The 22,183-nt window shown below is 41.6% G+C and overlaps 1 protein-coding gene across 1 annotated transcript; it reads right to left on the bottom strand.

Moving 5' to 3' along the window:
- Window positions 1-1,846: 1,846 nt before the first annotated feature.
- On the bottom strand, window positions 1,847-21,556 carry VDAC2 (voltage dependent anion channel 2). Its single transcript, XM_075000031.1, is given in 11 exon segments — window positions 1,847-2,157; window positions 2,159-2,226; window positions 4,736-4,793; window positions 6,302-6,452; window positions 8,606-8,833; window positions 9,377-9,429; window positions 9,515-9,667; window positions 14,507-14,556; window positions 16,556-16,627; window positions 21,018-21,078; window positions 21,419-21,556. Coding segments are annotated over 10 exon segments (1,059 nt in total). The 5' UTR covers window positions 21,058-21,078; window positions 21,419-21,556; the 3' UTR covers window positions 1,847-1,971.
- Window positions 21,557-22,183: the final 627 nt, after the last annotated feature.

Here is a 22,183-nt window from a genome sequence, read left to right as displayed (position 1 = left end):
CTTTCAAGAAATCAGCATATAAATATTGCTAACCTGCATCAGTAGCTGTTACTGATGTATAGCCAACAATTTCTCTCTCCCCCTAGTCTGTCTGAATAAACCTTTAGAATCTATAGGATTGGAACAGCGTGCTGTTCTGGGCAAGATTTAAGTATATATTGACCTGGGAATGTGGCTGGAGCCCTAGGGACTCGGAAGAATGTGTGCATGTGGTGAAATAGGTTTTAACAACCTCTCACCTGAATAAAGGGGGCTGCTGAAGCACCTAGACAAACTGTGGGTTTGCTTGTGTGGCTTTTGGTTGGCTAGTAGAGCTGGCAGAGGTACTTTTGTGGCTGGTTTGATTTGCCTTCATGAGAAGGAAATCCCAGCCATATGTGGCCCATTTGTAAGCAATATACAGTGGGTTGGTGCGCTTAGCTGTCCCCAAAACCTCCATCATATTACACTTGGTCTGTAGATAAAAGAATTACTGTAAAAGTCAGTCTTTAAACCAGTTTAATGAAAATACAAGGCTTGAGTGTATCTTAAACTTACTGAAGTAATTAGGGGGAAGATAAACTCTCATCTGATGCTTTGGCCCCAGCCCCACTTTTTATGCTATGTAAATACTCAGTGTAAAATACTGACCACAAAAAGAGTAAACATACCCTAAAACATCCCAGCAAGCCACCCTATTGACAATGGGCACTAGCCGGAAATGATAGTAAATATTTAACAGCTTAAGTTTTCTACCCTGCTCTTTAATACCTCTGAACAGATGCTGTCTTCCCGGGTGTTCCTTCCATGCAGTAGTGTAAATTCAGATGTACAATGGTGTAATATCATCTCTAAGATTAGGTAGTGCAAAGAAAAGTAAGGGGAAAAATTTCCCCAAGAAAGCCCCTTGTACAGGGGTTGCCTGTTTAGCAGCATGACTCCACTTTCAAGATATATACATAAGTAAATGCATATAAGCCCCCAGTTCAAAATTAGAAATGTTGTGACCTTAATGTCAGCCTTTGCATCTCCACATCAGGAAGGTCACTCCCCTTGCATTTTCAGTATCCATTCTACTTGATCTTTGGAGTTTTATTCTAATATGTATTAAATCATTTTAGCACTTGCGTTACTGAAACACCTTCAGGAAATACCACATTTAATTACCAACACTTGCAGAGTACTGTAACAAAGGGAAAATGCAGAACTTTCTTCTCTCTCTCACTGTAAGGATAATTACACATCACTATCTTTCATACATTGAGTAGAAGCTTAGCATGACAATGCCTCTATGGCTAGTCCTGCTCAGATGGCTGCAGAGCAGCAGCGCACTCAGGACACTAGTGGGAGATGTAGGGTAAGTCAGATGGTGAAGCGAAGGTAGTGTACTCTCCGTAGCAGTAGGCAGAGGACTGCGCACAGTGTACTTTGTCAGAGAGATGGGAGAATACAGAAAAAAGCCTTGTCATTCTGCAGCAAGAGGTCATGGGGTAGGACCAAAAGGAATTCCTGTCTAATTGTCCTCAGCAGAAACCTGATTGCTTCCCTGCGTGGTTAAGAGGAATGGGTGCATAAAGGAAACCTCAATCACTGAGGGCTGACATGTGGCACTAAAGATTTTATAAATCAACTAAAGTTCACTGAGCCCTATCAATAGCTAAACTTTTAAAATATTTGGAGGCACAAGTATGTATGTGTATTTGTTTTATTCATAATCTGAGTTGGTTTGGGATACCAAAAGTACTGCTAATTAAGGTGATTTAACAAAATTGCTGACCTAATTTCAAAACATCCACTGATCCATTTCTCATTCAATGGCAATATCAAAATGTTAAAAGGAACATAAAAACAAACATACACACAACTGTACAGTTTTCATAAAGGTCTATTTCATTATTTGTGGGTAGCGCATTAAACAGTTAAATACATTTAAATAATGTGTAAGTGACTGCACTAATGCAGAATTGATAACTAGATAGGTAACCAATTTAACTAGAAACCAGCTAACAAGTAACTGTCTAAAAGACTGAATACAGCTCTTGTTCTAGGTCGACTCTCTGGGGGGGCAGGGGAAGCCTGCTCATCACATTGGAAGTACATTTTTAAGGCCGAATTCTTCTGATATCCCTTCCCTGCAGCAGTTTCTTCAGTTGTTTCAAGCTTCCAATTCCAAACCAAGACCAAGTTTATGACCTCCAGCATTGATGCTCTTTCCATCTACCAGGGCAGAGAGCGTAAGCTTCACTCCTGTAAGTTTAAAACAATCTTGTGTTTAGAGTATGTAATGGGAAAATGCTAACTCTTGTGTCAGTCAAGTTCAAATCACAATTGCTTTCAAAGGCAGTAATAATAGTAAAACCAACTTTCTAAAGGCATCTCCTCTTACGTAAATGAACTCCATTCAAATTCTGAAGTTATGAAAAACTAAGCTGAATGACTTTAGGCACCAAATAACTATCTGGGAGAATTTACAAGGCAACAGCTTCATGTGGAACTAAAAACATTCAAATTCTATACAAGTATCACATTTTATATGTATTCGACTTGGAGATCATTTATTGCCATACGGATTAATACAGAAGTGAGCCTTTTCACATTCTATGGCTAACACACAAATATACTGGGTATATGAGCTTGCACTTTTCCCAAATGGCTATGATGGCTTTCCTTCATCCCCCCACCCTTATCTTTAAGATAGAAGGTTTAGCAATACTGCACAAGATGTATTTTCACTCAAACCGAACACCAACTTCCATAAACATGAGAAAAACTTGAGAATGAAGCTACCTTAATCCTGGCTGTTTAGAGAACTATCAGCAACCAGTAAAATCAAAGGCCCTTGGAGAGAAACAGTGAGCAATGAAGAAAGCCTCAGTCAGAGCAAAGGACTGCTAACACAAATGGGTGGACTTGTAAAATCTGAGATCCAGAAAGCACCTTGAAGCAGCCAGGGAGGGGAAGAGATTTCAAATCCCAAAGATTTTTCAGACTCTCTTATCATATCATGAAGCAGCAAACTGCTTAAATTGGGCTTTTTCTGAAGTTATTATGTCAATCTTGTCTCTCATTTAACCATTCCAACTTCCCTGGTTTACTCCTGCTTCCTCCTCCCCTCAAAACAAGAGGTAGTGGTGTTTTGGATGAAAGATTTAGAAAAAAAAATGTCCTCCAGCTGACACACTGCACTATTAAAACAGCAAGTGTTTTTATAAAGCTTTCCATCTGCAAGTGTCTTAGCCTTACACTGCACTCATTTATAAATGGTTCGATGTCTCCATTGTATACATGCGATATCTGTCAGCTGGACCACATACCTGAATATAGAATGATAGGGCAGCCTCAATGTTAGACAGAATCAGACCCTTCATAAGGAGTTGAAAAATGACTTAAGAAAACAATATGAATGTAGAAAAATACTCTGCGTATAGAAGGCATTTTAGTGGGAGGTGATTAAAAAACATTCCATTTTTTAGCAGTGTCTGATAAAGTGTTTGCAGATGGATAGATTAAGCAGTCTGGAACTTCCCAGAGCATCAATATGGATCCAACTAAGAACAGCTTGGCAACCTTTAACTGCTTGCATGAAGGGCTTAGAATTTGTTTGTAATCCCAAAGTTAAGTTCTTGTGCATTTACTGCAACCTTCCAGATAGGATTGCAATCTTTAAGTTATTAGATACAAACAGACTTTAGTCTAGGAGTTTCCTTAGGTCTTTTTGTTCTTAAAACCATCTTCCGCCTTCCAATCATGAGCATGTCCTAGGACTGGAGCTTCTCCCACCACAAAAGCACCAGCTGCAAGCATCTGATGTATGCAACTAAAATTTTGAGAGGTGTCCTCTGTGTGTTAACCACGGTCAATTTCCTAGTCAGAGTGTTGAGTTCCAGTGCATTTTAATATACTACCCGTTAGTGACATTTTCTATACCCAACGTTCCTTAGTTTCTGAAGCTCAATGAGTTTACTTCAGAGACAGCCCCATCCTGTCAGTAATGCTAATACTATTTGAACAGAAGTTGCTCAACTTAAGGCTAGAAACAAAGCAGATTTTATCTCAAGCAACTCTGGCATCTTAATAGTTTTGTTATTCACTATTACGTTTTATAACCAGAACTGAAGAAAGCACACAAATGGGCAATAAATAGGAACGTTGTTACCAAGATATTATAAACTTGTTTTGATTACCAGCTAACAAAGTTACTGCTCTTGCTTAATATATTCATAATAGTCTTAATGTGAACTACAGCTTCAAAAAATAAACCCCCCTTTTCACTCCACTGTAAGAAGCTGATTAATGAATACCAACTAGACAGTCTTCTACAAAATTACCGTTAGACCTTCCAAAGTACTACCAACAGAAATGTTCTGGTTGAATTACAATTATTAGAGCTTGCTTGTTGTCACAGCAGTGTAAAAATACATGCTTGGAACACATTTGAAATTAAGCCTCACAGTATTTTCTAGTAGGGTTTCTTAGCCCTAAATATTCTAGAAGCCCCAGTGGATCCAGCCAAGCAGAACTCAAACTGGGCCAGAAATTTAGTTTATGGTATGTGAAATTATCAAAGTACAAAGTTAGTTGCCAACACTGTTTGAAAGGCAGAAATGGAACCCAGCTAGGTCAGTCTGAAGAGAGCAAAGAGAAGCAGTCAGTTTTAACTGGCATCATGTGTACTGATATTTCTCAACAGCAGTTCCACACATAATATCTAGTAATGCATATCTGTGGCAAAGTGATTAATTTATAAAACATTTACCTGGCCTCAAGGTCTGGGTGTAACCCACTCCAACTAAACTAGAGTTGTTCACCTTTGCCTGCAACAGAATTAAAAGCTGGGTAAGAAGTATCAATTTAGAGAAAACTATCTAACACACATTCTTTGCTATACAGTAGACTCCCCCCGACTTATACATTTCTTTCAATAATGCAAGTCAAAATTATGAGGGGTGGGGAGCTGGAAAGCAGGTGGCAGTCCAGGGCACAGCTCCCCACCACTTGAAACTGACCAGTTTCCCAGGTTATGCAAGCAGACAGGGGGCCAGAAGCCAGGGTGTTTGCTGGGGTGCCAGGGTGCTGCCTGGTTCCCCACTCCCTGCCACTTTAAACTGACCAGCACAGCAGTACTGGTCAGTTGCCTGGCTCCCGCAGGCAGTGGCTCCCCCGGCTTCCTGCTGCTCACAGAAACTAGGTGGAGCCAAGACCGGGGGATGAAAGGAGGGAGGGCACCTCCTCAACCCAGTCTCAACTTGTGCAAAATTTGACTTACGCATGGTTATCCAGGAAGGAATCCTATGCGTAAGTCAGGGGTCTACTGTAATCTTGTAGTACTTAGAATAGCTGTCACCAAAAACATTACAAATTTAAGACAGGGATTATATTTTGCAGTGTCTTTGTACTTACTGGATACACTTTGTTTATTCCAACTCTCCACCTGCCACCCCCCCACACTTTTTGTCTCAGGAGGGAAAGTAATTAATTTGTGACAAGGCAAGCAGAAATTCACCTTCCAAACCACATTCCAATACAATCCCTGTTACCTGGAACATCTGTTTAGGACTTTTTCTAGGAAAAAAAATTCTAACCAGACTTTTTGATGCTTCTGAGATGAAGTCACAGCATCTAATTGTATTCACTGAAGAAGCAAATTTTCATTGATTCAATCCATCAAGGTGTAACCTTTTAGTTACGTGCTGGTACACCTCTATACGAACCCTCATTATTATGCTCTCAAACAAAAGCATGTGCACCAGCATTCAAAGGTCAGGTTTGTAAAAAAAAAAAAACAAAACAAAAAAAAACCACACACCTCTTATTCTAGACCTCCTGACATCTGCTGCATTGACACTATTCACTTCAAAATGAAAGCAAGCCAAGGGTTATTGTGAATATGGGTCTGCACACCTGGATACGAGTTCGGGCTGCTCACTGGTACAGCAGAGTTTTCAGTGGGAGCAGCTAGTGCCATTACCTGAAAAGTTTGTGAACCATTTCTCTGAATGACTGGATTGCATGTGTAGGGCACTGAACTGTGTTACTGCAGACACAGAAGACTTGCTACAGAAAATAAATTAGATACTTAAGGGACCTTTGTTGTATTTTTTTTTTAATTTAAAGTCTCATAATTTACCAGGTTTATTGTTAACATTGGAATTATAAAAAAAACTTTTACATTTCTACTACAGAAGAGTAACTTGACATACTTCTTGAAGGTTCCATGTCTACACAGAATATTGATAGTACTATAAGAGATAACTAGTTGTATCTTTATACTGATTGGGAGAGCAAGAGGAAGCTTTAACCCTTTTCTTAAAGCCATACTTACAGAGATGGAAGCTGTGGAATCCAACTGGTATTTAGCTGCAATGCCAAAACGAGTGCTGTTGCTGCCTGCTGTCCAAGCTAGATTTACAGCAGTCTCAAGGTTGTCACTCACTTTCTGGTAAATTGAGCCACCAAATTCTGACCCATCATTGCTGCAAAGTATTTGCAAGTGAAATTAAATTATAGGTGTAATGTGACTATATATAAAATATAAAGCCCTACATTAGCTTTTCTAGCTTTACTCATGTAGGGATCTTCTGTATCTTAAAGATTATGCTAATTTATTTTTGTTATAAGATTTAAAAAGAGCAGATATATATACACATTGCAAGGCAGGATAAAGGTATTTTAGCAGATGCTCATAGTAATAATTATATCACTGAAGGGGATGTTACTGAGTTCTCTTGCACACTTAAGCTCAAATACAGGTTGCACCTTCCTTATCTGGCATGCCCAGGACCCAACAGACCCCGAACAAGAGAATTTGCAGGGCTGCGTTCAGGCACCAGACTCCAGCCTCCTTCGACTGGGGCTCTGGCCCCAATCCAGCCTCCCAGGGACTGCCACAAAGCTCCAGCCAGCCCGAGTCCCCCGCTCCCCGGGCAGGTGGAGGTTTCAAGTCCCACCCACAGCAGCCTCCCAGCTCCTGCTGCTGCAGGGCAAGTGGCGACTCCAGCTCCTGGCGCCACACACTGCTGCAGGGCTCTGCTTCACAGCACCATGGCACCATCCCACCCCTGCTGCAGTAGGACAAGTGGGCACTCAGGCTCCCAGCCCTGCACTGCTGCAGAGACTCCAGCATCTCAGCCCCTGCTGCCATGGGATAGGCAGGGGCTCCAATTCCTGGCCCTGTGGCAGCTGACCTATCCCCACTACTGGGGGGACAAGTTAGGCTCTGGGTCTGTCCCTGTGCTACCACGGGGCAGACAGGAGCTCCAACTCTCAGCCCCTGCTGCTGAGGGGCTCCAGTTCCCAGCCCCACCACAGCATACCACCCCGCTACTGTGGGGCAAGCAGGGGCTCAGGGTTCCAACGCCTGCTGCTGTAAGGTAAGGAGAGAGCTCCAACTCCTGACCCTGCTGGTGGGAGGTCTGGTTCTGCCTCTCACCCCACAGCTGTGAGGCAGGCAGGAGTTCTGGCTCCCAGCCCCACTGGGGCTCCTGTGTCAGCCAGCTACTCTCTCATCTGGCAAAATCCACAGTCATGCCAGATGAGCGTGTACCAGATTTGAGAGGTGCAACCTGTACTCGGGTAAAATCCTGATTTCACTGAAATTCACGTCAACACACTTTTTCCAATTCTGAAACTAATGAATAATAGGAAATATTTCACACAGATGAAAGTTATAAACCAGAAGCAGATATTCAGAATAATGTTTTGGCTAAGGACACAATGTTTCCAAGTAGCATTAAAGTACTGTTTAGAAAAATGTCAAAGTACATTTTATTCTAGAAAACTAGTACCATTTTTAAATCCTTTAATAAAAATCTTTGCAAGCATTTAATGCAAGTTTGAACAAGCATGGCTAAAACTTATTCAATATTCTAAGTCCCCCCCCCCCTTTTCCTTTTTATATAAAGGGCAAGGGGAATGAGACACATACATAAGCTGACTCCAGGGAAAAAAGCAAGTTGACTCCTACCCTAACACATAGCAGTACCATACATATTTATGCTAACAACATTAAGACTTCAGTAATGAACCATTATGCCTGAGAATTCTTTTAGGAAAAACTACAAATTGTACAAAAAGTAGGGTCAAGATAGCTAAAAAGCAACATCAGCAAGATGACTTCATAAACTTGAGTGCTTCTTATGTGAAAGCACCCTTTTCGGGCTAAAATGGCCTAACAGTTCCAAGTACTGGCCAAAGCTTATTTATTTTAAATGACACCATGACAACTGTAACTGATAACATTATTGTAGAGATCACAAGGAACAACCCTATTATCGCAAAACAATTTTCCAGTCACCAGTACTTAGTACTGGCGTTATATTTACAAGGTAGGTTGATTTGCATACTTTGCAAACTGCAATGGGTATTTCACACAAATTGCTTCAGGTAAAGTAGCTAGGAAAGAAACTATGAACACTAACTTAGAAGGGAGGAACAGAAGTAATTGCTAATCACATACAGAAAATCTCATGCACTACTCAAAGATGTGTGCTGATTAATTCTGTATAAGGTTCTCTCACATAGAGCATATGAGATGCAGTATTTCACAAGCAAATGATACTAATTCAGAATAGGAAGCTGATGAATATCCTGGTAAAAGCTGCTTAAATGTAAGTTCTTTCATACTCACACATTAGTGTGCAGCTGGAAGTCTCCAGTCTTATAACCCACAGAGAAATTATTCCTTGTAAGCTTTGATTTGGCACTATCAAAAGTCATCTGATAGCCAGCAAGCCAGCCCTCGTAACCAACAACAGCCGAGCCGTGGATTGCAGGTCCAGCAAAATCGAAGTCAACATCACAACCCAGGTTTACGCATTCACGTTTATAAGATGACTTAATTTTGCCACTTTTCTTTCTGAAAATAAAGAAATTATTTTTCTTAACAAAGGGTTTTCTTTCTAAGTAATAAAACAGACTTCTTGTAACTTGCAGTATGCGCACAAAGGCTATTACAGAAGACTCATCAAGTCCAGGAAAGACATAACTGACTTATTATGGAACCAAATGCGATCGACCATTGGAAAGCTTAAAAGATACCACACACCAAGAGTGAAGAAACCTCTTAACCTCCTTACCCTGCATAGCATCCAAGCTTCTCAATAAAGTATTCTGTTTCTGCAAGCAGAATCTGGCTACTGTTCTAACAAATCTAACCCTCTCAGACTAAGTAGCAAAACATTTTGCACCAGTGCTCCATGGAGCCACTTTCTAACAGGTATAAGACCCTGAATTACCAGGAGTAGTTTTGAACAGTCGTTTCAAGCCATATACATACTTTTTATTCCATATACTATAGTTATATTAGCCTAATGAATATTCATTTAGCCTTTATTTACATACAACGTTATTCCCCTAAACAGCCCAAGAAGTATTATTTTAACAGAAGCATAACTCTTACCCCGTGTTTGGGGAGAAGGTTGTGTCAAATGTCAGCTTCAAACCTTTGGCAATCTAATTAGGGGAAAAACAAAGCTATTAGTTCAGATCTACCAGTTAAGGGAAAAAATTAAGTATAAGTAATACATCAATCTGTTACCTGGTCTTCAATTGCAATTTCTGTTCCCAGAGTGTTATCTGTGTTCCACTTTTCCGTGAAAGTCAACCCATACTCAGCCCATTTGTATTTGGTCTCCAAGCTGCCATTCACTTTCCCTGTGTCTGTGTTTGATGAACCAGCTGTCGTGAATTCCTAAGGTGACAATACTAGTTATTCCTGAGTTTCATACAAAGGAAGTCTCGCATCATAACGGTAAAACAAAGCAAACATTACATGAGCATTGGTGTCATTATCCTGTTCATCCAGTTTGAGCTACACCCACTCCCTTTTTAAACTTGCTAAAAAGGAGCTTCCAGATTCTCCATCTTAACCAGGAAATTGCACTGCATGTGCTGATGTTCAGAAATGTAAAACCCATTCCAAGCCAATTCTTATAACAAAGAACTAGGGGTCACCAAATAAAATTCATAGACAGCAGGTTTAAAACATAAAAGGAATTATTTTCCTCCACACAACACACCTGTGAAATTCCTTGCCAATGGATGTTGCAAAGCTCAAGATTCTATCAGGGTTTTTAAAAAAAAAACCAAACAAAAACAAAAAACAAACAAAACACACCCTAGCTAAATTCATGGAGGACAGATCCATAGATGGCAATTAGCCAGGATTGGCAGGGATGGTATCCCTAGCCTTTGTTTGCCAAAAGCTGGAAATGAGCAACAATCGCTTAGTGATTTCCTGTTCTATCATTCCTTCTAGGGCACCTGGCACCGACCACTGTTACACGATACTGGGCTAGACGGACTTGTGGGCTAACCCTGCACGGCTGTTCTTATGCGAAAGCAAGGAAATCCATTCCACTACAAGCAACTATACTCTTCAGCATAGGTCATGCTTTGTACTTCTTTCTGAAGCAGTTTAAGTGATTTTTTTCTGATTTTTAAGCAAAAAATATTTTCACAAGTACAGAGGTGAAAATTTGGTGCTCATATTAGTGAGGACATTAATAGCACCAATTAACAGCAACGAAGCACAATGCAGATAGCACCTCAAACAATTCTGCCAAAATGCTGCAATCCTCATACTACTATCACTATTCCAGTCCTTACTGCCCAAAGAGACACTACCAGGCTATAATTGTGAGATGCGTCTACCTACACATTTTAATTAAATTAAATGCAATATCCAGGGACTAAAATAAGAAATTTTACAGCTTCAATCAAGACCACGTACGTTTCAGACTGTGACGTTAACTAACAGGAAACCTGTTATACAGATTTACACTCCCTACACAAAATTTTTAAATTTTCAATTCAGAACCCTCAATGTGTAACTATTATGCTAAAAAAGTTATTTTAAATAAACATTGCACTTATAATACAATAGCATCTGAAGTTTATAAAGCATTAGTTGCCTCTCACTAATTATGCTTTTTCCTTTTTGCATCTCTCTTCTTGGAGAATGGAAAGAAGAGTCAGCATCTAAATATAACCATGAACAAAATGCTGAAGTGTCCAGCTAGCGAATACTGCAGGGAATGTTTGTTAAATTCTTTTGACTATAATGTTAATATGGGAGAAGAAGTTTCACGGCTTTAGTTTTGTATTTTAAGTCAAATTTTTGACCCAAGAGATTTCTTACTGTGGTTTGTCTACATGAACAAATGTGTGAATTCTGAAGTGTACCAATCTGTTACACACTGGTTCAGGCAGACCCTGTGCCAGTTAGTGCCCAACGTGTTGGTATACTTTAAAATTCAAAGCCCATAGAGTGCACTACTGCACCACATAGACAAGCCTTGCATTTTCCCGTAAGCCCACCAGAACTAGCTGTCCACTCCTCAAGGTACAACATTACATTTTTACTACAAGAGGGAGCTCTATTTTAAAGATGACAAACTTAAAATTGATTAAACACGGTAGCTTTACATGAAACAAACTCTGGATAAGTGGTATTTACTTGCAGAATATTAAGCCACTAGATGTCTGTGGCTAACACAGGAGTTCCAGACAGGGTAGTAGACCATAAGAAAAAAGGAACTAAAAAGCTGGAATTCCAGTTGTGTGGAAGCCCATTTGTCTATAGCCATCAGCATTTTTCTTTAAGGAATACCTACTGTTTAAGGCAGACTCTGTTCCCATAAACAAAGACGGCAACCGAAAACTACTACAGTGACAAGTAACTTATACCTTAAGTAGTATATAGCTACATCAGGAGAGCACTATTCTTGCACATCATACCACTAGTGAAGAGAGAGCTTCAAGCAGCAAAAGAACTCTCTTGCTGGTACAGCTTGAACCTGCTCCCAAAAAAGAAAATCTACATCAGACAAAGGGCTTATCCTGCTGATTATCTTAGGGCTTTTGCCATCACAGATGTTAGTCAAGGGTTTAAATTCCTCATACTCCACCCCTTCATCCCCTCCAAGCTATGCCAGCAGAACTTATTGTAGACATGTCATTACTATGATATTTAAATGGTTAGACATTTTCAGGAAATATAATTAGTACGGCATCTGCTTTCATTTTTCAGTATGCAAATTTATCGGCCAATTCAGCAAGAATCACCTCCCCACAGTTCAATACCAAACAATGTGTCTCCTGCTCAAGAATCCAGCACTGGTTAGTAGCAGGGATCAAAGTGATTGGTCAAAACTTATTTCTAAATTTCAGTCCAGGTTGTGCCTCCCTAAATGGGGACTCCGTGAACAGGAGAGCTGGCAGCCCAGCCCTGCCCTGACAGCCCAGGCTCCCAACCAGGACAGCCTGCCTGGGGCCAGCGGCTAGCCAGAAGCAGGGCCAGCGGCACTGGTAGGAGGCCAGCAGCCGGAGATCACCCTAGTCTGGCAAAAATCCCTCGTTTGAAATTGGTCTCAACCACAGGGTACTGGACCAGGGAGGTCCAACCTGAAGTATGGAATCAGATTTGTAGAAATGTAGGGCTGTAAGGGAGCTCAAGAAGTCATCCAATCTAGCTCCATACATCATGGTAGGACCAAGTAAGTTAGAGACTATCCCAGACAGATATTTATTTAAAAAATTGGAAAACCCCCAACGATGGAGATTCCACAATGCCCTTTGGCAACCTGTTCTAAAACTCCACTGTTCCTATAGTTATAAACAGCAAAGAAGGGTCCTGTGGCACCTTATAGACTGACAGAAAAGTTTTGAGCATGAGCTTTCGTGAGCACAGACTCACTTCATCAGATGCTGGTCTTGGAAATCTGCAGGGCCAGGTATAAATAAGCCAGAGCAAGGGTGGGGATAACAAGGTTAGCTCAGTCAGCAAGGGTGAGGCTTACTCCCAGCAGTTGATCTGGAAGTGCGAACACCAAGGGAGGGGAAGCTGCTTCTGTATTTAGCCAGCCATTCGCAGTCTTTGTTTAAGCCAAAGCTGAGGGTGTCGAATTTGCAGATGAATTGTAGCTCAGAAATTTCTCTTTGGAGTCTGGTCCTGAAATTTCTTTGCTGTAGGATAGCTACTTTTAAGTCTGCTACTGTGTGGCCTGAGAGATTGAAGTTCTCTCCTACAGGTTTTTGTATATTGCCATTTCCGATATCTGATTTGTGTGCGTTTATTCTTTTACGTAGAGACTGTCCGGTTTGTCCGATGTAGGTAGCAGAGGGGCACTGCTGGCACATGATGGCATAAATTATATTGGTAGATGTGCAGCTGAACGAACCCACGATGGTATGGCTGATCTGGTTAGGTCCTGTAATGGTGTTGCTGGTGTAGATATGTGGGCAGAGCTGGCAACAAGGTTTGTTGCATGGATGGGTCCCTGAGTTAGAGTGACTGTGGTGTGGTGTATAGTTGCTGGTTAGGATTTGCTTCAGGTTGGCAGGCTGTCTGTGGGGCAAGGACTGGTTTGCCTCCCAAGGCCTGTGAAAGTGGGGAATCATTGTCCAGGATGGGTTGTAAATCCCTGATGATGCGCTGTAGAGGTTTTAGCTGAGGACTGTAGGTGATGGCTAGTGGTGTTCTGTGATAAAGTTCTTCCTCATACCTAATCTATCTCACTTGCAGATTTGGCCCACAATTTCCTGTGCCACCTTCAGTGGACATGGAGAACTGATCACTAACCTCTTTACAACAGGTAACATGTCTGAAGACTTGTCAGGTCCCCATCTCCTAAATTTTGAAATACATAGTTCATCCTCTTTCCAGAGAGGAATGCAAACAAGGGAAATTGAAAATGCAAATGAGACAATGGTTTACATCTCTCCTTTTCAGAAGAGATTATTTTGAAAGGAAGTGTAGACAAGGCTCTTTCGAAAATAAACCCAATTTTGGAAAGAGCCCTTCAGGAAGGACGGTTCTTTCGAATATGAGTTTATTTTTGAAAGAGCCCAGTCTACACTGCTTTCTTTCTTCAAAAAGAATCTCTTCCAAAGAGTTTATGCAAATGAAGCACAAGATACGTAAATCAGTGCCTTACTTGCATTCCTCTTTCGAAAGAGCAATGCAAGTCTAGACATAGCTTAGTGTGCCCAGTCTTTAACCCTTCCTGGTAAATTAGGTTCTCTTAACTGTATCAGTTTTGTTGCTCTCCTCTGTGCTCTCCAGTTTGCCAACATCTTTCTTGAAGTGTGGCCCAGAGGAGTGAACACAGTACTCCATCAACACCTCACTGATGACAAGTAGAGCAGGACAGTGATTGTGTGTGTCTTACATACAACACTCCTGTTAATACACCCCAGAATGAGATTAGCCGATTCACTATTGGTCTTATCTTTAAAAACGGTTCCACTATCTGTTCATTTTTATGCAGCAAATAAGTGAGTCAAAATATGCCCAGCTTAGCGCCTTTAGCGTTGTTTTTCAGAAAAATTACTTCTGAATATTGCACGTTAGCATACATGCAACTGGACGTATGTTTGGAGCTGCAGATCTCTACAGCCTTCTGAAGCATACTGTGCAGCACTTACCAAAAGATCCTGTCAACTAACTAATTTTGTGCATAAAAGCTCCTTGTGAGAAGTAGGACAACTAGAGTGTGTTAACCAAACGTGACATGAATTTAAAACTCACCACCCCACTTGCAGACTTTGTTTTCACATCCAGCTTCACCAGCCCAAAACCTGAAGAAAATAGAATGTATGCTGTAATAACTTAAGCCAAAAAGTAAAAAAAGAAAATTTATTTCAGCCATTGGCCACAGTCAATAAATACTCTGAACAATGAAACATCTGCAGTCAGTGCTGAATTGAGTACTTGTCTCTCAAACTTTAAAAGGGAAATAAAGGAATAGCAGAGGCTGATTTATGGTATGCCGATCAGAACTAGGAGTATTTTCTCAGTTAACTAATGGAAAGTTTGTTTTCATCTACTGCACAGATTCAACTTTGCCTCTCAAAGACAAGCTGTGTCCTTTCTGGCTTTTATGCTACCACTGATAAAAATATTCTACAAATCAGAATTTAGCTTAAAGTTATGTTGATGTGTAAACCAGAACAGAATCCAGATATTTTTATACTACTGCTGAGCCAAAATAGCTAACAAGGATAGGGACTCAAAATAAGCTACAAAATACAATTCCAAATACACAAACAGCTTGTCTACACTGGCTCCCTACTTTGAAGGGAGCATAGCAACTAGAGTGTTGGGAGTTTATTAACGAAGCACTACGATGCAAATGCAGCAAATTCCCCTCTCCTCCATCCCCCAGCAACTCTGAATTGTTAAAATTTTGATGACTAAAGGGACTTCGAAATGCTGGTGTGTGACCCACAGCTCAGCTTGAGCTGACACTTCAAAGTTTGAGTATATAGGGAGCTAGTCTAGAGAAGCCCAAAGGGAGTAGATTTTTAGAGAGAGTCACCTTTCTGATAATTGGCTGCACTTAGCATTAGACTAAACAATTTTTTTCCCCCAGAACGGTTACTGCTATATGGACAGGATGAGAGTTACAGTCACTCCCACCAAGCCGCCTGAAGGATGCTCAATACAAGAACACACACTACAATGCCAGTTGACTTAAAGCTTAAAAATAATAAGAATTTACACACAAGAGAATCAGTTATTCTCTGTGTTTGCCAATGTAAACTTGTTCTCTATCATAATTATCTGATTAAGTGTAATTTTGTGGCCTAAGCAGCAAGTTTCCATTAAGATGCAGTCTAACATCTCAAAGTTTTTATTTTTGATATTACAGCAGCACACAGAGGCCATAGCCTAGATTAGGGTCTCATTGTGCTAGATGCTGTGCGAATGCACAGTAAAACAGTCTGTGCCCAAAGAGCTTACAGTCTAAATAAGTGCGTGAGGGAAGAAAAAGAAATCATAAACAGAAGCTTGGGAACTGAAACACAAAGATTATGGCCCCAATCCTGCAATAACCTGTGGCTCACTTCAGATCTCTTGGACTTTGCTAGGGCTCTGCAGAGCACAGAAGGATCTGTCTAGCAAGGGTCTGTTCATTGCAGGATGTGGACTTGCAACGTGATCCCCAAGGTCATACAAGTTTTTAATGTCAGAAAGTCATGTTGCTTCACTGTACCACATAGTTAAAAACGCCACAACCCAACAAGTGTGAATGCAGTTATAGGAGTACAGGAAGTGCTTTACACTGGTATAGCTCTTCCAACACAGGACAGGAAACAATGTCCAGTGAAGGTGCCATATACACGTAACTGGGTCCACTTTGAGTTCATCAATTCAATATAGTGTTGGTTTAAAAGCAATTGTTAAAGTCTCATGTCTAACTTTCAACCACAGCAGATGGGACAAACCCCAGTTCTTCATTCATACTCATCTGACTTAACTACAAGACCACACTATTCTCCCTGGATTACTACTACAAAACCCATTATTTCCTTTCCTTGTCATTGAGATATCTACATTCTTAGTTCCTGTGCATCAACTTCTGTTTAACAAACCTGTGCATGTCTCTGACTTTTCTTCAAATCCAATCCACAATCATTTTGCTACTCTCGTAAGGGCTCTCCCCCATTAAATCCAAACCATAAGTTTATCCCAGCGTATACAGGCACAAACAAGTTAACATTCCAGAACATGTGTGAACTAAAAAATGCTAGCTTTACGTGCTTCAGCCAAGTGACTAAGAAAGTAGAATCCTACCATAGCCTTTATTGAAGATATCTCTGGCAGATTTGCCAAGATCTGCATATGATGGAGGGATTGCCATCGGAGCTGAAAAGATAGAGTAAGAAGTATATTAATATTAAAACCTGTCATATTTAAATAACCTATCCCTAGTTTTTAACCTACCATGTCTTCCAATAAGAGCTCACCTAGGAAAATTAAGAACAGACAGCTCAAATGAAAGCAGCCCACAATGAGTATTCAGAAACACACCTACAGATTTTCTTAGAAAACAGTATTTCAAAGCAGCACGGGTTTCTCAAAAAGTCATTTTTTCCTCCTCATGTGAATTCCAACCTCGATCTTCCAATGTTTAGCTAAAACATTCCATATTTATAAAATATCAGAAACTGTAAAAAGTTTTCAGAAAAGAAAGATGCCATTTATCTAGGGCATGAGAAAGTTGTAGCAAATAGTGGCAAAATCAGTCTCTCTGTGCTCAGCAGGACTCCTATGAGATATTTTTCTCAAGACCGCATCAGATGTCCCTCCCCCACCCCAAAAAAAAAAAAAGGAAACCATGCAGGCTTGTGTATCTAGCTTCCATCTCCACTTGGTCCTGTATTTTAATATCATATAACTAATTCAAATGAGACATACACATTCAAAAATGCTAATAAGGTTTCTGAATTCAACAACAGTTCTGGTAAATTTTATAGAAACTCTACACATTCTACTCTCAGGCTGTGTCTATGCTACCACTCTCCTTCGAAGGAAGGATGGTAATTAGGGTGTTGGGAGTTTACTAATGAAATGCTGCACTGCATACACTGCACTTGATTAAGCAAATTCCCCCTTTAAACTTCAAAGTACTGGCGCACGTCTAGCCGCGGCTCACCTGCCGGTACTTCGAAGTGCCGGGGAACTTCGAAGTCCCTTTACTCCTCAAAACTTTGCCCCAGCACTTTGAAGTACTGAAGCTGCCGTGGAGAGGGGTAATTTGCATAATGAAGTGCTGCGTATGCAGTGCAGCACTTCATTAGTAAGCTTCCAACACCCTAATTACCATCCTTCCTTTGAAGGAAGGATGGTAGTGTAGACCAGCCCTCAGTGAAGCCAAATATTTCACAGCTGACAATACAATGCCACTTATATCACAACTGTTAGTGACATTTGCACATTTCAGTTACTTTAAATATTGAGAAAAGTATCCAGTGACCCATCTAGATAGTCTAGTTTAGGAGTGCACAAAGTGGGGTGTGTGTGTGTGTGTGTGTGAAATTTCATGAGGGGGTCACAGCACAATCAGCTGCTGGGTCTCAAGCTGATCCAGCTAATTAAAAATGCTGAAATATCTTACTGTTCTTATGTCTGTATTCAAATTTATATACCAATTAATAAAGTTTCTACACACTTACCTTTTTTACACATAAAGTAATCTTTGCATATGAACATAACCAAATCTCCATCAGTTTAGATTACATTAGACAGGTTGGCGGGCCCTGCTAATTGCAGGAACAAAAAGTTGGGCCTAATGTAAAACTTTTGTTCAGCCCTGCTTTAGTTAACGCATTCCATTACCATGAAAGAAAGCTGTATATCCCCTGCTCCCTTGTGGAAGCACCAAAAACTAAAAGGGAAACCACACAAGGGAAGAGTGCTTTTTGTCTCATCAGTTATCACTGTCAAAAGCACAAAATACATGAAGAAAAAATGTCTACTCTCTTCCAGTTGCAATGATTCTGTGATACAAGCTGAAATTTTAGACAAATGTAAATTTTAAGTTCATGGGGTCTCTGAGGAACTAACATGCAACTGCCTCCAATATGCCGCCACCTGTTTGCCTCCTTTACTCAAGTGTACATCAGAATTTACAATCTTAATAATTGGCATACCAAAACATTTAGTGCCTCCATTTTGTTTTATGCAGGAGGATATATTATCATTTATTAGGTTAGAAAGACTAACATTGTACTCAAATGAACAGGACAGTTCACATTTTTTTAAATGCGGAGAGACAAAGGTATATTAAGTCCTGCAGAAGACAATGGGAATTCCACAATTTTTTGGAAGGCTCTCAAAGCAATAGTTGAAGGGTTCACTTTTTTCAGAATCTCCCTTTCCAATTTTTGGTTCCAGATAATGTTACTGTAAAGAACAAGCTCAATATTCAGGAACCATAAAACAATGGTTTTTGAATGAGCATTACCTTTCTACAATGCTAGCACATCTGTCACATATATCCAAGTCCGTCTTCCTAATATAAGTAATTAAGTCTCATTTAGTAGGGCCAGCTAGACTCCAGGTGTCCCTCAGGTAAGTGGTCTAGACTCTAACCCACCTTATTATTCTACAAAATAGTTGGATGTGTTCAATAAAAAGTGGAATGATCTTGGCCTTGCATGGAGTCAGTATGTACTAGCTCTTTTAAAAAAAAAAAAATTTATAGATCATGTACACACAGATGAATGGTTTAAGAATTCATTTGAAATAAACTAATACACAACTTACACAGTTTGAAAAAGCTGCCACACAAAGCTAATTACCACCTTTAAAAAAGTTATAAAAATGGTTTCAATTGTTTATAAATGACCGGCTATTGATCTTACTGAACTGTAAAAACAAAGGAAAATGGTGACATTTTCTATCTGACTGCCTACTGTGCAGCCAGACTTAAAACAGTTCTTCCAGGTGGTTAGTGCTTTAAAAGTAAAGCTAGAAAGTTAAGCACATGTTCACTACCATCCAAGAAAAAGCTGCATCCAATTTCATTTTTATAATAAAACTTCAGCATCAAAACACTTAGGCTCTGGTTAAGTAAATAAGCCTTTTATTTTTTTTATAAAGCAGCTTAAATTCAAAAGGACACTCATATTATGGCAGCACATGATTTATGCTAAAGAGTGCAAATGCCATGGAAAGTTATTAGCAAAGCTAGTGATGAACACATTATAATATTGAGATTAGAAATGCCCTATGAAAATTGTAATGCTATTACAGTAATTGAATCCAAGATTTGGGTGTGTACATACAAATTGCTAAGTATTTGTTACATATTGCATCTATAATTGTATGAATACCATGATAAATATTGCTGCTGTGTCTTAAAATGCAATGTAATTTGCAAGCCTGTACATTTTACTTCTTTGGTAGTATAGCTCAAGTGAGTGGCCAATTGTCAATGTGTCCTTGATGCTTTTATAACAACCTTTCCTGTAATGACACATTCAACTTAAGAATCATGATGTAATTAATCTGTCATTAACTCTGTACTTCCCCATTCTCCATTACAACTAAAAAAAAACTGAAACAACTCAAGTGAAAGCAGCAGCAGTTTTTTTGGGGTTTTTTCGGTTAATACAGCCTCAAATTGTCAGTTGCTTTTACTGAAATTAACACTGCCCATGTAGATTTTAAAAACACTATGCTTATAAATCCTAGATACTTATGTTTCTGAAAAACAAACTATTTGAATGTGGAACAGTCACAGGGGGGTAGCCCTGTTAGTCTGTATCTTCACCAAACAAAAAAGCAGTCATGCAAGTCATCAGAATTTCCAGATCTGAAAAAGTGGGTCTGCGCCACAAAATCTCATCACCTAATAAGATTTTTCATCAAAGTGCTGCATGACTGCTTTGTTCTTATTTGAATGTTGTTCCTGAGTGCTTCAAAACTATCTTTTTTCCTAGTGCATTCCTGGAAAAAAGACTGCTCCCAAGAAAGCAAAATTAAGTTTCACTCCTTTATCAGAGAAAAAATAACTGGTGATTTAACAACCAGATTAAAAAAAACCTATTACACACTCAAAGAAATATAACGGATGTACAGTGTTACCACATTACATCTTTCCCAAGAGATATTCTGTGTAACTCCTTCACACCCCTGTATTAAAGTCACCTTGAGGAATTCTTAGAGGGCTGATGGAAATGTTGAAAAAGCAGGAGGTGGATGGCAGTTTTAAGTGTACTAACATCTAGACACTTGATAACAGAATCATAGAATACTAGAACTGGAAGTGACCCCTACAGGTTGTCAAGACCAGTCCACTGCCATCACAGCAGGACCAGGCACCACCTCTATCACACCCGTTAGATATTTCATAAAATCACAGAACTGGAAGAGACCTCAGGAAGTCATCAAGTCCAATCCTCTGCTCAAAACAGGGCCAATCCCAGCTAAGTCACCCCAGTCAGGGGTTTATCCAACCTGTTCTCAAATATCTCCAATAATGGAGAGTCCACCATCCCCTCTAAGAAATTTACCCTAGTGCCTAACTACCCTATTAGGCCTTTTTTTCCCCCCCTTACGTCGAACCTAAGTAGAACCACCTGGATCCAGGCTGTAATATTAAACGCTGCGACGGATCACTGAGAGACTACCGGGCCGACGTGAGCCATGTGGCTCAAGCATTCACCGGCCCTTTCAGCGCTTATCCTGCTCCTTCGTTCATAACGGTATTGTTTAGCCCCAACCTCGCTTCAGCTCTCTCCCTACTTACGTCTCGGAGGCGGAGGGATACATTGCGGAGGATAAGTCATAGCTAGGCCAAGCTACTGAATCTACAAAGAGGGGAGGAAAAAAAACCAACATGCAAGGGTGAGCGAGGCAGGTCGGCCTGAGCACACGTGGGGAGCACGCGAGGGCCGCCGCGGCCCCGGGGAGAGAGAGGCTCTGGGGGGGAACCGGCTCCCGCCGCCACACACGCCGCAGCTGCAAGGTGAACGCGGCCATCTTAAGCCGCCCGGCCCGGCCCGGCCCGGCCCGGCCCGGCCCACCCTGGCCCGGCCCGGCCCCGGGCCCACCTCGCAGCGTCCCCACCCCTCACCCGGACCGGAGGGCAGGGCAGCCCGCTCCGCCCGCAGCCGCCACCCCGCTCCCGTGGGGGGCTGGCCCCGTCACCTGGCCGGCGGGGCTGTCCGCTGGGAGCCGGGCGGGGCTGGCAGGAGGAAGGCCGCGCGGGTTGCGGCCGCTCGAAGTGGAGAGGGCGAAGTGAAGGAGACACCGACGACCCGCCCGCCGCTGCGCAGGACCCCAACGAGCCGGGGCCGCCCTACCAAGCGCCTGTCGCGACGCGGCCCCCCGCCTCGCCCGCAGCCGGGACACAGCCGCCTCACCTTCGCCGGGGCAAGGCGGGGAGCCCGGCGGCGGCAGGATAGGAGAGGAGGAGGCCCCCGCCACCGAGCAGGCACCGCGGAGGCAGCCCCAGGACAGGGAGAAGGTCCTCTGTGTCTGCGGGGGCCTGTATAGGGGGCGGAGCAAGAAGGCTGAGGAGGAGGGTTCGCGCGGGGGGGGGGTGAGGATAGTGAGGGGGTGTAGGCGAGGAAATGGGGTTAATCAGAATGGAGGGGGCGCAGGGTGGGGTGGAACTACCAAAGGGAGAGACAAGGAGAAGGGGGTACTCAGAGGGGCGGGGCAAGACGAGGCTTTCCTTGGAGGAAGCTGTATAGGGGCTACTCAAAGAAGGGGGCTGCAGGGGGTGCTTGGAGGAAGGAGGAAGAGGGCCCTGTCGGCGGGGATGGGTACAGAACATTAAGATCAAATCCCCCCTCTCTTCTCCCCCGCTGTTGGACGGGGGAAACCCTTTTAATTAAAAAGAAAGGGGGGCAACTGAAGATTCTTTGCTAATGTGCATCAGGGCTGCAAAGCTCCCCAGAACAAAGACGT

The sequence above is a fragment of the Carettochelys insculpta genome, chromosome 7 (genome assembly GCF_033958435.1).
Source record: "Carettochelys insculpta isolate YL-2023 chromosome 7, ASM3395843v1, whole genome shotgun sequence".
NCBI lineage: Eukaryota > Metazoa > Chordata > Testudines > Carettochelyidae > Carettochelys > Carettochelys insculpta.
Note: the sequence above shows the minus strand (reverse complement) of the source record. Positions and strands in the feature narration are given on the sequence as shown.